The sequence below is a fragment of the Hypomesus transpacificus genome, chromosome 5 (assembly GCF_021917145.1).
Source record: "Hypomesus transpacificus isolate Combined female chromosome 5, fHypTra1, whole genome shotgun sequence".
NCBI classification, from domain to species: domain Eukaryota; kingdom Metazoa; phylum Chordata; class Actinopteri; order Osmeriformes; family Osmeridae; genus Hypomesus; species Hypomesus transpacificus.
Genome location: NC_061064.1, coordinates 7272020 through 7288372, shown reverse-complemented (window position 1 = coordinate 7288372; position 16353 = coordinate 7272020). Strand labels below are relative to the sequence as shown.

The window sequence follows — 16353 nt, the reverse complement described above, 5'->3', positions numbered from 1 at the left end:
GGGGTGGAAGGTCAGAGGCCTTACCTCTTGTTGATGGGCTTCTCGTCCTTCTCGTAGGGCTTGACGAACCACCTGCCGATGCGCACAAAGCCGCGGTTCATCAGGCAGCGCTCCAGCAGGCTGTGGATGGCCTTGAACAGGAGCGTGCGACACTCGTACGACAGGCCGCTCTCCCACACCCCGTCCTCCTCAGCTGGGAGAGAGAGAGAGAAGCAAAGATGAAGTTAGAACGAGATGAGAACAATCTCAAAAATCTGAAACAACAACCCTGCTGCTCCTTCACAGGCTTTGGTTATTTTGGAGCGTCTGCATGCGAGACCAAGACTCCTGCTTCCGTTCACACTCATCAGAACGGCTTCTGAACCAATTGAGAGACTGCTCTAGAACGTCTGGTAAAGGGGAAGGAATATTCCGGAGCCGGGGCCCCCCTGCTGAGAGAGCTCTAAAACAGCAGCTCAAGTCGGCGCACACAGAGAGCACACAGAGTGCACACAGAGAGCACACAGTCAATCCACCGACCCCATCTCCCCCACGCAACACAGAGAACACAAGATCACTCCCAGTCACACGTCAACGTATGAAATTCAGCTTGCTAATGAGGCATCACAGATCACCGTTTGGTGGGCTGTGGATCTGAAGAGGTACTGCTAAATGTGACCTATGCAGTCAAAGAAGACTATTACCTTTCCCAAATCTCACACAGACTGACATCGGCTCGTGAGTTGAGCAACGGATCTAATTGGTCTTTAGTTTATCATTCATCATGACACGTAGAACAGATTAGACCGAGCTTGAAACAGCAACAGAACACTTGCCAATTTCTAAGGTGAGAAGCCTGTCACACAATACTCGGTTGCAACCGGCGAGATAGCTGTCTCTACGACGTGGAAACATGGTGTTCAACTCACAGAGCCTGGCTTGTTTCCCTCCATACGGTGTTATTAAAGTCTTGACTGTTTGATTATCTGGTCATTTCTTACGGTTTGACGAACGGTTGCGAGTTGCTGTTTGGAGTTGTGCATCGCGGAGGTTTCTGCGTGGTCCGTATACATTCCAGCTCCGGAGGATGAAAAACTCCCAGACATCGCCAACAGTTCCCCTTTGATTTCTCGCCGGCCATCCCTCAAACTCTTAAATGAAAGGATCCCCGTTGTGTTCTACAAGGGGATAAGCCCCTGCTTCGGGTCCCATCTGCAGCAGGACAGACCAACGCTGTGTGTGGATCGGTTTTCAAACGAGCCGGAGGAAGCACCTAAAAGGGGTTCCCTGACTGGATGCCAGCACAGATGTGTTAAGAAGCTGATTCTTATCAGCAGGGGCACATTCAGATGAGGGAAGTGTTTGTGTGTGGCCTGGCCTGGCCTGTCCCAAGCCCTCCAGCCAGCACAACTCTGGCTCCCGGGGAACAGAACAGAAACAAACTAAATAGACAGTGAAACTTTTTTTTGGGGGGGGGGGGGGGGGGGGGGGGCGTTTCCTGACATGCAAAAGAGAGCCTTATCTTTGAGGACTCCGGGAGAGCAGATGTTAACTGCTTGCCCGGGGTGGGGGGGGGGTGGTGGTGAGGGGGGTCAGGAAGAACTGCTACAGTGTTTCTTTCACTTTATGCTTTGACAAACCACAGCGCATGTCGTTAATAGATTCAGCGGCCATCTCCAGGCTACTGCCTGAGGTTAGAGGCCGGGTGGCCTCCTGGCTTGCTGGAGGCAGGACCAAGCCTCCGGGCCCCAGCCTTCAGCCTCTACACCAGCCCCGTAATACCCAGGGTTCGTTCCTGGATCACGTTCTGCTGTGGCCTGGATGCGCCGCTAATCTCATTAACAGCCGCTGCTCACATCTTGGAGCACTTAAGGTCCTTTCAAACGTGTCCCCAGCAAACACGTCCCTGCGTGCGGCCTGCAAACACACGGGGAGGAGGAGGAGGATGGGGTCCAGGCATGACCCACCACGTGTAGAACCGTAGTTAAGGAGACACCGTTGGGCAATTCCACCAGGCCGGGGAGCACAGGGTAAAAAACGCAGGTAAATGAAAATGTATTGACTCGGAGGAGGGGAAAGGGGGGTGGGCTGCCTTCGCAGGATGCCGAGGTGAAAACCCACGGGCAGAGATGATTACAACGCTATCAAAAGAGGAAATTAAAGCGCCGCCCTGCGCGGAGAGGACTGAGGAGCCTGTTTAAGGGAAGCTCATATATTTTTCATGGGTTTAAGTAGAGGGCCAGCTGCATTTCATAGTTGCACGTGTAAACAACCGCCTGAGAAACGTACAAAATGACATTCTAACCCTTTTGGCCCAGGGCAAAGCACCCTTCCACCCGTCAACACACACACACACACCTCTCTCCAGGCACCCTGCTGAGAGTATGACCTTGTTCTTCTGACTCAAACCCCTCCCCACCGCTCTCTCTCTCTCTCTCTCTCTCTCTCTCTCCAACCCATCTAACAGAAAAATCTCCCATTCCTTAGCCCCACACCCCCATCCAACCCACTTAAAGCAACCCTTCTTTCAAATCCTTCTCTGGACACCGCTAGTAAGCCTCCCCAAACTATTTCATCTGCGGCCCGACGGAAAAACAAGCCGAATCCGGTTTGTGTTCGGGGGAGTTCTCGAGGAAAGTGTCGAGTTCTCGAAGGAATATGGAGAACCTCGACCGTCTCAGACCAGGACAAACGTGGGCCGTGAGCTGGTGTGTTTCCAGAGAGGCTGTGGAGGGGCTGGGGTTAAGGCCAGAGACTCTTGTTCTATTTGCGAGGAGGGATTTAACATGGAGGCCGGCCCCTGCTGCCCGGGCCCTTACATGGTCGTCCAGAGAGCAGGAGGTCAGAACTACTAGAAAGCCATCCATGCTAAACCCCCCCATCCCCCCCACCCCCCAACACCATGGTCAGATTAACAGAAGGAGGGTGGGGGAGGGAAGGAATACAAACTTGAAGATTCATCCAAACAACCGAGCCAAGCAGAGGATAGACAGATCCCTCCAGTGTCTGCTAACACATGTGGCCCAAGGTTAGAGAACGTAGGAGGGGGAACCTACAACACCACAGCATTGGTCACCTTGCATTCCTTCACTCGATCCACAATTCGGAGATATTCCAGTTTTTTTTTACAGAGCCTTTTTGTAAATAGAGTATAAACATGTTTTCACTTGACAAGCTAAACCTAGAGGACTGGTCATCCTGATACGCATCTGCTGCGCTCTGTAAAGATGGCCTCCGCCTCGTCCTCGAGCGCATGGCAGCGTCTGGTTTGCATCAAGCATTCCTAACGGCTTCCTCACATGGAGTGCGTGGCTGTAAACACAACAGGCGGGGGGAACAATATGGAGAACTCGAGACAAAACCCCAAAACGTTTCGACCCGGTATCAACCAGGGCCGCAACCTGGGCACATGTGAGGGCAGGGGGCGGGGCCATGTGAGGACAGGGGGCGGGCCATGTCAGGGCATGTGAGGAAAGGGGGTGGGGCCATGTCAGGGGGCGGGGCTGAGAGATGTGTAGGGTCAAGGGGGAGACACAAGGGGATACGCCGCCGGCGGCGCTATTACAGGAAACGCGTTGAATGGACTTCTCGACAAGACCCGCTTGGGTGGAAAGGGTGCAACCTGTTCCTTCTCCCCCTACATGGAGTGTGTTACATGCTCGAGTTCCCACAGTCCTGAAAAAGACCATTAGGGGCATTCTTATGTGACAAAGACAGGAACAAAAGAAAGGCCTGTCTCCATTTCACTCCCGCTACAATTATACGCTGACTGAATAGTGAGTGCTTATGACATTCCTTCAAATGAAACCGCTCACTTGAAAAGCACGCAAGCGATAGAGAGGGTGGGGGGGGGGGGGGGGTCAGTGTTCCTCCGCTCTTTGGGGCGGAGGAAGTGTAAGTGTTTGAAAATCGCTCTCTTTCCCCCCCCCGTCGGAGATCCGTGAAACAGGCTTATCAAAACAGGAATAAGTCTCAAATCAACAGCTAATAAGCCAGCCGCCTGGCCCTTTTACGCTGCGACTCCGTAATTCCCCCGGCTGTTAATTGGCTTGGGTGTGAGGGCTAGTTAGCGCGCCGCGGAGGCCAGCTCTGGAGGAGCCGGCCCCCGTGCCGACGGGCCGATTTATGGACTCGGCTGACGGCTCTGACACTTTCATGTCCACCCTCCCATGTGGCGGTCCCAAATGAGCTGACCTTTAACACATCTTACACCAGGCCAACAGGCTTTACAGAGCAGGCTCTGCAACCGGCAGCTAACACACACACACGCACGCAGTCACCCGCACAAACCTCTCACACGACAACGTGTATAAGCTCCCACCTAGAGGGGTGGTTACACAGCTCAGAACCAACCAAAGACCGACACACACACACCCACAGGTTCCATGGGCCGTTGCCGGCGTGTTTGTGGGTGTTGAAGAGGAGGAGGTCTGGGAGGGTGGAGGAGGTCTGAGGGGATGGAGGAGGTCTGAGGGGATGGAGGAGGTCTGGGGGGATGGAGGAGGTCTGGGGGGATGGAGGAGGACTGAGGGGATGGAGGAGGTCTGGGGGCATGGAGGAGGTCTGGGGGGATGGAGGAGGTCTGAGGGGATGGAGGTAGTCTGGGAGGGTGGAGGAGGACTGAGGGGATGGAGGAGGTCTGAGGGGATGGAGGAGGTCTGGGAGGGTGGAGGAGGTCTGAGGGGATGGAGGAGGTCTGAGGGGATGGAGGAGGTCTGAGGGGAGGGGATGGAGGAGGCAGGGTTAGGGAGGTGCTCCCTCCAGCCACAGGTCTCTGTGCACGAGCAATTAGAGAGGCAGCCGGTCATTAAACAGCAAGATTAATGTCTTGTGATCCACAAGGCTCCGGGGGGCTCTGCAGGGCTACGCAGGGCTTTTCCTCACCGCTGGCTCTCTCTCTCTCGTCTCTCTCCTCTCTCTCTCGTCTCTCTTCTCTCTCTCCTTTCTCCTTCCCTCTCCCCATCTCAGAGCACAGTGAGCACCACTGGTGCACCGCAAAGTCTCCATTACTAATTAATGAATATTTCCTGAGAGAGAGAGAGAGAGATGGAGAGCGAGAGAGAGATGGAGAGTGAGAGAGAGAGAGACGGAGGGTAAGAGAGAGAGCGAGAGAGTCAGCGCCCAGAGTGCAGGCTGCACGCATGGCCGCGTCCCCTGTGCCAGGCAGCCAATGGAGATCCATCAGAGAGCAGAGGGGTGGGGGTCAGAGGCAGGAGATAAGCCCTGGAAAATGGATCCCAGAGCACAAAAGGCATCATACAACCTCCTGCCCCCCCCCCCCCTCCCCCCCACACCAGTGGATGTGATTTATCTATTCATCAGTCTTGGGGTTTCACGGCCGACACTTAAAACTGACTCCAACTGGAGCACTTACAATGCTGTGCCGGGGCTAACAGGGCATATCGTTCTCCAATTATCTTAGATACACATCAACACCCACCATGCAACCACAGGCAGCTGAAGTGAAGTTTAAACAACCTCCGGTGACTCACCATCTCCAGAAGGCGTCACAGTCAAACGGCACGGGGAAGAAAATACTGTTCGGATGCTTACTGGGAAGAAATGAAAACGAGACAGGCCAAACAGAATTCTTCTTCTTCTCTCCCTCTCTCTCTCTCTCTCTCTCTCTCTCTCTCTCTCTCTCTCTCTCTCTCTCTCTCTCTCTCTCTGTCTGTCTCTCTCTCTCTCTGTCTCTCTCTCTATATATATATCTCTCTCTCTCTCTCTCTCTCGGGGTCTGTCTGTCTCTCTCTCTCTCTGTCTCTCTCTGTCTCTCTCTGTCTCTCTCTCTGTCTCTCTCTCTCTCTCTCTCTCTTTCTCTCTCTCTCTCTCTCTCTCTCTCGGGGTCTGTCTGTTTCTCTCTGTATGTCTCTCTCTCGCTCTTTAGCGACGTGAGCGACACTCTACCTTGGCCGTTCTTACTATCAGTGCGTGGAGACAGGGACCGGCCTTATCATGTGACGCCACACGTCACGGCGGCCCGGGATAAGAGCTTGGGAGCCGCTCTGGGGAAGGCGGAAAGAGCAGTTTTCGAAAACCAGTTCCTCTTGTCAACACTTAGCCCGGAGGATCAGCCTTGAGAGCCACTCAGAGACAAGAGAGCTGTGAAAACAGTGTGTGCTCCGCCTCCTCCTCCGTCATGCAGGGCGCACACACACACACACCTTTCCATTTTTTTTCCCATTAAAAGCCAAACTCTCCCTTTCAATACTGCCATCTTCATAACTCGGACAAAGGCCAGAGGAAAATAGGCCTGCATAAATTGTTGGGATGTTTGCTTCTAACGGGGGAGGGGGGGTGGAGGGGGGGGGGGGGGAAGCTATCCTGATGGGATCCTGCTGATGCCTGGCGAGCACACAGAGGTGGACTAGGTTCACCGTGATTCAGATGCTGGTCGTTTTGGAACTGAGAGCTGCGCCTGACGGGGTTGGGGGGGGGGAGGGGGATAGGGGGGGTGCAAAGCGCGCCAGTTTGGATCCCACGTCAGGGTCCTCTCTGAGTCGCCGAGCGGGCGGGGGGGGAACACCCTCAGGAGTCAGGTCGGCCAGCGAGGACGGGCGACAACAGAAGCATTCCTGCGTCCCCTCGAATGGAGGCTGGGTGGCCAGAACCCCCCCCCCCCCCCAAACAATACTGTTGATGTTGCGCTCGGGCAGGAGGGATGTTTGGAGCGCGGCCCCTCCCTCTCTCCCTCCCTCGCTCGCTGCGCTCCTCGGTGGATCCCGTGGGGTCTGACCCAACACGCAGTAATGAATGGATCTGTGTGCTGCTCAGTTTCTCCAGTCCCCCGGGAGGGGAGGGAACACGGTGGAGATGACTGGGCTGATAGCACATCCTGGTCTACAGACGACTCTCTCCCCCCTTCACCACCCCCCTTTCCTCCTCCTCTCCCTTTTAACCTCAGCCCAGCCTAGGACCTTAGCCCCCCCCCCCCTTCCTCTCTCCCTCCCTCCCTCTCAACCAGGGCCCTGCTTGGTCCCAGCGGTGTGATGGGGGACTGTGTGCACACGGTGGCAGCGATGGGTAAACAGACAAATGAGGGCTCGCGTCTGACGTGAACGTTTCATTTCCGCCTCGCCTACTGGGGGAGAGCTGGACGCCTGGGAGCGGGAGGAGAGCGTCGCGCGCTGATTGGGCCCTCGGGTCTCCGGGGGCCGGCGTGGAGAGGGAGCGCGAGCAGGTAGGACTGCTTCCTCTCCACGGGGGCGAAAGGCAGAATGACAACAAACGACAGAGAGGGATGGAGGGAGAAAGGGAGGCAACAGCAGTCCCCCCCCTCCCTGGCAGAGCGGGGCGGCAGGGGAGGGGGGGGGGGGAGCGTGAGTGGCATGGCCAGGAACCAGCTGAACTGGCCGAAGCAATTACCCTCACGAACAGACCTCCATTCCTCATTTCTGGGCTAAAAAGATCAGTGGTTCTTTGAGGAAGGCAACTACTTAGCTCCAGATCTGAGCCCCAGCTCTGAAGGCTGCCCCTGGATAGTGGAAAGGGAGAGACAGAGACAGACACAGAGAGAGAGAGAGAGAGAGAGAGAGAGAGAGAGAGAGAGAGAGAGAGAGAGAGAGAGGGGGGGGGGGGGGAAGGGGGCGAGACCCCGCCAGCTTTGGGGGCAGGAGAAGATGATGAAGGAGGGGGGGAGGGGGGGGGGAGAGCGAGAGCGATCATTTGCATAAGAATACCATTCCTGTGCTGTACTGACCAGGGGGGGGAGACACTGGTTTAATTTAGCTATCGCGTTCACTTGCTCCGGAATAATTTTTGGCGCATGGCCGGAGGAAGATTAGAATTGCTTTTCTCTCTGGAGTCGTGTTGGAGAACAGGGGGAGAGAGAGCGTGCCAGCGAAGGAGGACAGGGGCTGATCCCAGGCCCTGTCCCCCACTGCCCTCTCTCTCAGCGCTGCTTGAATGGTGATTAAGTATCAGGCGTTCAAATCTCCCTCAACCCCCCACCCCACCCTTCCCTCCCTCTCCTTCACCTCTTTCTTTTCCCACCGCTCTATCCTTCCGTCTCCCTCGGAGAGAAGGGATTACTGGCACTCTGGTTTGACGGAAACGCCACTTGCTTGGAACGAGCCGTCTTTTCACAGGCTGCTGATCTAGCGAGCGGACGGCGGCCCGCGCGAGGAGGGGGGGCGGAGGCGCCTCGCGCTTGCCACCAACGCCGCGACAAAATCGTTTTTTTTTTTTTAAGCGTTTGCGCCTCTCTACCGAGCGCCGACGCCGCCGGAGGTGAGAAGGGCCGACGCGGGCGGTTAGACTGACGACGTCCGTGACCTTCCACCCTGACCCGTCTCACCACCGCCACTTCCTGTCCCCCGCTTCACACCCCCCCGCCCGCACGCCATCAAGATCCCTCAGAGCCCACAGCCTGTCAGTCATCATCCTGGATATGGGACGGGGCCATCCCAGTGGTGCAGAAAACACACACGCCTCAGGCTACCACAACACTGTGCTGTCAGAGAGGCCAGGGAGGGGGGGGGGGGGGGACACACAGACACACACACACACAGGTTCACACCTCAGGCTGGTGATGTAGGGGTCACAACCTCTGTGTGTTCCCAGGGCTCACAGCTTCCCCATCACACCAGGATGATAAGAAGGGAGGGGGAGAGATCAGTCAAGGAAGGCTGACATGCTGCTCCTGGCTTACAGGAGCAAGCGGGGGGGGGGGGGGGGGATCCAAAACAGGAAAACACGAGCGATGACGTCACCAACCAGCTGGGAGCCATTCACACCACGAGAGGAAGCCCTGACATCCACACACACACCACACACACACGCGTGCGTGTACGCACATCCACGAGCAAACCTTTTCAAGATTAGCTGACCATCTGGGGAAGTGTGTGGTCTAAACATGGCGTGGCTCCTCGGATGCTTCCAGAGCACGGACTCCACCCAGACGTCCACAGCGCGTATCCCTGCTCCTCCACATCATGGAGTCCCACGTGATGCAGACCTGGATCCAGCCATGTGGCCAGGCCAGGCCGTGCTGCAGGTTAATCCAGCCTGGCCCTGCAGGCTGTCACCTGGCCCTGCGCTCGGCTTCCAGCCCACAGGGTGTTGTTATGAAGGAGGGGTGGCGGGGCGGAGGGCTGGCTGGCTGGCTGAGGCGAGAGACTGGGAGTTCAATCTCGCCACCAGAGCGCATGAATAAAGATGGCCTCTGTCCATCAGCCGCCGCTGGGGAAGACGAAGGGTGAGGAGAGGAGGGAGGCCAGTCCTCCATGATGCCTTTCTGCACCGGCGCTCCGGCATGTTCCATCTTCCACACCGCTCCCTCCCCTCCTCCTCCTCTCCCCCTCCGTCTTCTCCCTCCCCTTCCTCCTCCTCTCCCTCCTCCTCCTCTCCCTCCTCCTCCATCTCTCCCTCCTCCTCATCTCCCGACTGGGATGATGCAGCTTTCTTGTTCTGCCTCGGCCGACACAAAGTCGCGGGGCGCTGGAGGGCGGGAGCCTTTTAGATGCAGTGATAAGACTGGCACAGGAGCACACACACACGCGTGCAGGCACACAAGCAACAAGACAAGAATACCTGAGTCTTTCAAGCTGCAGCCAGCCAGCCAGCCAGCCAGACAAACACAACTCAGCAGATAAAAGAAGACAGACCAGACTGACTGCAGGAGTTCACCTGTTGGTGTTGCCGCCAAGGTTTGTCTCCCAGCTACAGAGCATGACGGACTGTGTGTGCGTGCGTGCGTGCGTGTGTGTGTGTAGGGAGGAGAGGGGCCACAAATGAAGGCCTATCAGGTTACCCAGCCTTTAACACCTCCTAAGCTCTCACTTACAGGGAATGGATATCCCCGGCTCTCGGTGCGTCAGACCTGACAATCAAGCTCCGGACCGTGGAATATTTCTGGTGATTATACCTCAGGCAGACCTGTCAGGAACCGGCGCCGGCACAGGGGGGCTCCTCTTCACCACCCGTACCTCCCCCACACTCCTTCATTATCGTTGTAAAATCACCACCGGTCGGCACGGTTCTACGACCTCGAGTGTACGGATTAGAAGGAGCTCCGAGAGGCGAAGGAAATCACGCTCTCGTTGGCTTTGTTTCCGTGTCGTCCCCCCCGCCCCAACCACTCGTTCAACGTCGGCGCGAAAAAGAAAAACAAACTCCCCCGCCCCCTTCTTACCTGCGAGCTCGTGGTGGATGAGGTCGGCGAAGTTGGGATCGTCGCCCCACCAGAAGAGCCAGAGCTCGCGGCGGCCCGGCCGCTGGCTCCGCCGCCACACGCTCAGCACGTCGCCCTTCAGGCAGCGGCTGAAGCTGCACAGGATGGGGTCCTCCTCCGTCACCGGGAACAGGATGGGCGCCGACGTGGGCCCCTGCCACACGAAGCGCTTCCATTTGATCCCCGTCAGGTCAGCCTGGAGGACGGAGGGGGGGGGGGGGGGGGGGAGAGGGGCTGTGTTAGCATGTGGGAGGGAGTGTGTGTGTGTGGGGGGGAGAGTGCTCCAGGAGCCACTCAGCTGCCGTGGGTAAACAGCGTTTAAAGAACAGGCATTAATCCTCTTTTATGGAGCGCCTTTGCGAGGGAACACTTATGACAAGGGGCCACAGAGGCGGGAAGAAGTAGCCCAGAGAGCCAGCTACACCGCAGAGAAAGAGACAGAGGGAGGGCATGAGAGAGGGAGAGAGCGAACATGAGAGAGAGAGAGAGAGAGCACGAGAAAGGGAGGGAGAGAGACACACACAGCATAAGGGAGAGAGAGAGAGAGAACGAGAGAGAAGAAGAGAGAGAGAGGATTACTAAGAGGAGTACCAGAAGAACAGGCAGCCTAAGATAATCAGTACACACGCGGCGCGACGTGACGCTGACAGCCAGAAAGACCTCCGCAGTTTGTTCGTTTTTTACAAAAACATTGTTGTTTTTTACAAAATCGTGGAATCAATTTCGGCATAAAAAAACGCTGTTCTAGCCTCAGAAGAAGAAAAAAAAACGACTAATGCTTAAACGAGGGTTTGGCCATTGTAATCCTTTTTAATAACAAGTGCTTTGGGTGCTGTGGCTTTTATGGGGGGGGACAAAACATGAGACCCTTTAACAGGCCATAAATCACCAGCATGGTTATTACGTGTAAAAGGAGAAACACTCAGCTCTACCGCTACCAGCAGTCAGACAGACAAACAGCCAGCCAGCCAGCGACATTCACCTGACACATTAGCACCATTACAGCAAAACAACAGCATCCCCGCAGTCGCCACAGCAAAACACGGGCACCACGTGGCGTGCGCCCTCCGACCGCGCTCGCCTTGCCCCCCTCTCTATCTAATCAGGCTGCAGACATGTTCCCTCGTCGGCCCGTTGGCCGACTGGGACCGCGCCGAACCTTATCTCGCCGCGAGGGCCTCTCTGCTTTGCGGCTGGGAGACTGTTTGCCAGCTGACAAACTTTCCCTTTTTTGGGGGGCAAAAGTAGCCAATTAACCTATTCCATTCGTGGGGTAAAACTGAATCAACTGATCAATTTCCGACGGTCTGAGCATGAGCAAGCGATAAACTATGGTTTTCGGTGCGCTACTGGAGCGGTGGTCTTTAGGCTCAGGGGGATAAGCCGTGAGATTTGTGGTGGGGTTGTGTGGGGGGAGGAGGGGGGGAGCGGGGTGGGGGGAGGAATTGTCAAAACAAAACTCTCTGCGGTGTCAACTGGAGCAGAGCTGGATCACAACAAGTTATCCAGTCTGTAAGGGTGAGGTCCCAGGAGGGGGGGGGGCGGGGGGCTTGAACTGGAACTCGGTTTGAAATGTGTAAAAAAACACGACCCAGGCAGATCTCCTCCTCATAGTGATCTGGAGAGCAGCGCTCCCCTGGTTTTCACTTGGTTACGAAACAATCAATCCCGCCCGGAAAACAACTTTATTCCACATGGCCCTCTTATTCAGCACTCGCACTTGTTTCTCCATCCAACACCAACAATGACTGGCAATGCGAGCCAAGAGCCTGAGAGCCACTCACATCACTGTCACGTTATCATGAATTATCAATTCATCAAGCTGCACGATATGCAATATCTCCTAGCAGGAATCCCCCCCAAGGGCACTCGCACACAAGGCTGGGCCGAAAAACGCAAGTCTCGGTTCGTCCACTTCCCGGCACACATACGTTTGGCGCCAGGAGTGCATGCTATAATTAGGCTACTGTGACTATCTCCTCATCTCCCTGCAGCCTGGTGGTGGTGGTGGTGGTGGTGGAAGACACTCCTCTGGTACCTGCACCTTGCAAGGAAACATCTGTTCACACAATGAGTGGAGTGAAACCAGACAGGAGAGCGAGAAAGCTCCCGTTTCAGAAGGGGCCTTGGGTCGCACACGGCAACTTTATACACATAAAAGGTATTTAAGAGGATCCCTTTATCGTAGCCACGATGTATTTCCAAACGATTGTGACATTTTCACTGGTCTATGTGGCCGTTCACGGTTCGAATAGCCCTCATTCCCTGTCAAAGATCAAATCGGGGGCTGTCAATCCATAGCTGGTCTCAGCAAGCACTAAGTGGCAATCTTCACGAGGCAGATTGCTCTATCAAAAGGTATCAATCTGTCTCCTCACAATACTACTCTCCATAGATACATTAATGCTGTGCAAGTGTATGCTGAAGAAACCCCTTCTATCAACTAGAAACTGTGATGTGTGTGCCTGTGTCCTGTTTGATGTGTGTGCCTGTGTCCAAAGTGTGTGTGTGTGTGTGCGCGCAATGCAAAGTGTCCCAGCAAAAAGACAACGGCAGGCGTCGAGTCAAGTTTCGCTTTTCATACAGAAAGGCAAAACCCACATTGCAGCTTTAGTGGCATCTGAGGGCAGAGCCTTTTGACGGACTCAGGATGTTGACTCGAAGCTGTCCGGATCTGGGGGTCGTGACCTCTGTTTTCGTCAGCTGCTCACCTTCGCTCTTCCAGCTCAGGGCTCCAGCTCCCAATGAAAACGTTAAGCACAAACACCTGCCTGCCTGCCATTCCCCTGCCCGACACCAGCAACAGGTGAAGTCGTTCAAAGAATCTAAGACACCGTGCAGCCGCAGCCGCCACCACCTCTCCCTCCCACTCTCTCTCTGTCACTGAAGACTAGCACTAGAGGCACCAGCATGGCACACATAAAAGTAACAAGTGTCTGTTTACACATTGCACTACGGAGTACGCAAATCCTGTTGGTCACATATATCCTCCCTTTTTGACCACATTTTTCGCTGCACCGTTCGGGTTTCCAGTTCAGGTACAGTAATGTGTTGGATAAGCTAACAACAACGTCAAAGAAGTTGAACAAAGTCCAGATCTAAAACAACAACATACATAGTAACGTAGATTTATACCAGTCTACCCTACACACTATTTAGGCATTATATAGATTAGCATTACCAAGAAGGAGTTTTTCCATTCATTAGCAGTAGTCATAGAAAAGCTATGGAACAAGTGTCAAGCTGTCTATGCATTCGTACACCATATTGCATTCGTCTGTTTATCATGACTCAGAAAATATTTTTCCACTTGACCATCTGACAACATAGCTGAACAACATAAACCAGCATTAAATACAAACTTTTATGAGTAATCTTTCCTTTTACCCTCCCTGGCAAGACATACTACACATTATAAACGTGTCTGTTGTTATACTACAAAGCAAGCGGAATATGACACTAAATACGCAAGCCTTCGTTGTTACGTTCGTTAAAAGGTTGTTGGTAGCAGCTGTGCTGTGACCCGGGTATTGAAGCCATGTGAGCGCGATCCAACTTTTCAAATGCATCTCAGCAACGATCTGGGATTAGCTAAGAGAACACGACATGCTCACCTGCACACTAAACTTGACAACTCGCAACTAAGAAAACAGCTTCTAATGCGCACAGTTCCTTGAATTTAAAGAGCTAGAGAGCTGTTTCAAAATATCTGGGGCTTGAGCGAGTCTGGTTAATTCGCATTATACAATTCTTTCCTGGTTCCTTGGTGTGTGACAAGTCAAAACACACACAAAACATTACTGACTGCCTGCTGTTGCACACCGAAAGACAGACGCCAGTAAATACCAATTTGCCAGCTAGTTAAAACATGTATGACGTTGTTGTACTGTTGAGTGTTGTTTGACATTTAAAATAAATTACGCTATTTACTCCGAAAACTAAACAAATCGAAGTGACATGTCGAGAAGCCGATGTTCACTAGGCTTTTATTTTCACAGAATGCTAACGCTGCATGTTAGCCTGCTGTGTGTGTTTGTGTGTGTGTGTATCTGTTTGCTTCTGCAAAACGAGCACAACAAAGCTGGGCAGGCTGCTAGCTCTGCTGCTAAAGGGTTTGGTTTTCAGGTCACCGGTTGCACAATGCATTGAGCTATTACAAAAATGCAAACAATTGTATAATGATAATCTATGCAGCATGGTTAGTAATCCAGCAGGATCTTCAATATTGCCTTGCTATCTTGCAAGCTGCTTGCACTTTTGCAGAGGCAACAGTAACATTAATGATTGCGTGCAGGTGCTAGTAACACCTCACTGTCACTGTATTGTCCTCGTTAGTCATGCATAACCTCGCATTATCTGTCAGAACCCAAATATGACTTAGTGAATGATGGTGTAAATGCATTGCCTTGCTATTGCTACTCGACAGACAGGCCATAAGCCTGCTCTCTCTCTGTGATATGCCTATGGCTAACATCAGCTAGCAAGCTAGCTCCTTTCAGCTAGTTAAAAATGGCTGCTTTTCCTTTAGTTTTAAATCTCTTACCAGACAGAATAGATTGGAATGGCAATCCTCCAAGCTGGCCCCGTTTGGTACAAAACAAGAACTCATCCTTTCACAGCGCGATCGAACGCTCCATCATTTCAGTTCCCGGGAAATAAAGAACGATTTGTTTTGGGTTTTGTAAAATGTAAGCAGGCTAATCAAAGAGAATAATTTTTTAACAATCGGTTGGAGATAGTAATTCAACAACCTTAGATTGCTATGGTCTGACACAATTTAAAAGCAGTTAAAATGCAGTCTTCACAGTCTCAATGCCGACCTCTCAAACGTACTTGAAGTAAAAATTTAAAGGGAGCGAAAAATGCTCTTAAAACAAAAAGAAAAGGAGAGAGCAAAGAAGCAACTCTCCCCCTCCCCCTTAGCTTAAAACGGTCTTTGCTAGAAACGTCCCTCTATCTCTCCATCATCAACTCCGATCTAAAAACGAAATACATCCTTTAAATCGATCGAAATCTGGCGTACGCCTATATTTTCGTAGTTATTTTAACCATTATTTAGGTCTCTGTTCCTGCTGGTTTCCATTTGAATTCATGGATTCCTTTCTTTAATGGCGGCCACAGGGACAACTCTGCCTCCCAAAGCCTATTGGCTCATTCGTGGTCATGAGGGGTGTAATAACACTGTAACTGATGGGTATTGCCGCTAGGCGAGAGCGAGTGGCGCTACTGAGCAACCAGATTTTGTTACTAATGATCAAACCTTTAAACTTGCCGACTTTCATAGTGCTCCACCTAGTGCAATCTCAAAGAAATGTATCTTTGCTACATCGGTGATTATGCCCTTGCGACAGCGATCTGCTAATTCAAATTGATAAGGCTACGTGCTTAGATACAACATTATTTTTTTACATGGAAACATCGTAGCCTTGTTGAACTACTAGAGACGCGTGTGGAGCATGTCATCATTTGCATTTACCAGGATGAGATGATCAATGCTTGTAATTAGGAGTACATTCCTGTACAATACTCTTCTGCCCGTCAGACATGAGTAGACAATCGAGACAGTCATGGTCACTGTACTCAGTGGCCAAGCTAAAATGTGCATGGATAATGTCTAAAACTAAATATGCAAAAGGACACTTTAATGTAATTTAAGCGCACTCAATTCTTCCTGATATAAAAGGTTTTAAACAAATGTTTGGTAATTGGCTCTTGAACATAACATGCCAACCGCAAGTTTCTTCCAAACAACTGTCACTTAATTCGGAGTCGTCTACAATCCCTCCCCTCTCTCACCTAGATTCCAGGAACCTCCAGATAATAATGAAAGCACTTTGTCAAACGAGATGATCCCCAGTCAAAGTCATGGCCTATCCCATTTGTTTGCCCCTGCGGTGGTATTGTTCAGTCTCTGAAGGTACCTATCTGATGGGTTTCCCATCGTCAGTGATTCTGATCTGATCCAGGCGGCTTGAGCTGCTGCTCTCATGGATAAATCTCCCAGCAGACAAGCCTGATTATCTCCCATTCTCTGCTCCTCTATCATCCCTCCCTTAGATATGAAAAACAATTGTGGAATGATGGTATCTGTGGTAGATTGTTTAACAGACGAACATCTGATGGGTGCACTGATAAGGAGAATTGTCGTAGCTCTGTGACTAATGGGAGACTGTAATATTGTCGACCCAGACCAGATTGTTATC

The 16353-nt window shown here is 52.7% G+C and overlaps 1 protein-coding gene across 1 annotated transcript; it reads right to left on the bottom strand.

Moving 5' to 3' along the window:
• Window positions 1–6: 6 nt before the first annotated feature.
• On the bottom strand, window positions 7–15296 carry LOC124467773 (mediator of RNA polymerase II transcription subunit 13-like). Its single transcript, XM_047020195.1, has 3 exons — window positions 14694–15296; window positions 10112–10346; window positions 7–193 (listed from the first exon to the last, which is right to left on the bottom strand). Exons 1-3 carry the CDS (start codon window positions 14757–14759, stop codon window positions 21–23), a joined length of 474 nt encoding a protein of 157 aa, XP_046876151.1. The 5' UTR covers window positions 14760–15296; the 3' UTR covers window positions 7–20.
• Between the last annotated feature and the right edge of the window lie 1057 nt (window positions 15297–16353).

Excerpts from the sequence above, each read along its gene's own strand:
- LOC124467773 (XM_047020195.1), bottom strand. The coding sequence starts at position 14,759 with ATGAGTTCTTGTTTTGTACCAAACGGGGCCAGCTTGGAGGATTGCCAT. Across the intron at positions 10,347-14,693 it reads ATTCCAATCTATTCTGTCTG|GCTGACCTGACGGGGATCAA; the intron begins GTAAGAGATTTA and ends TCCGTCCTCCAG. Across the intron at positions 194-10,111 it reads CATCCACCACGAGCTCGCAG|CTGAGGAGGACGGGGTGTGG; the intron begins GTAAGAAGGGGG and ends TCTCTCTCCCAG.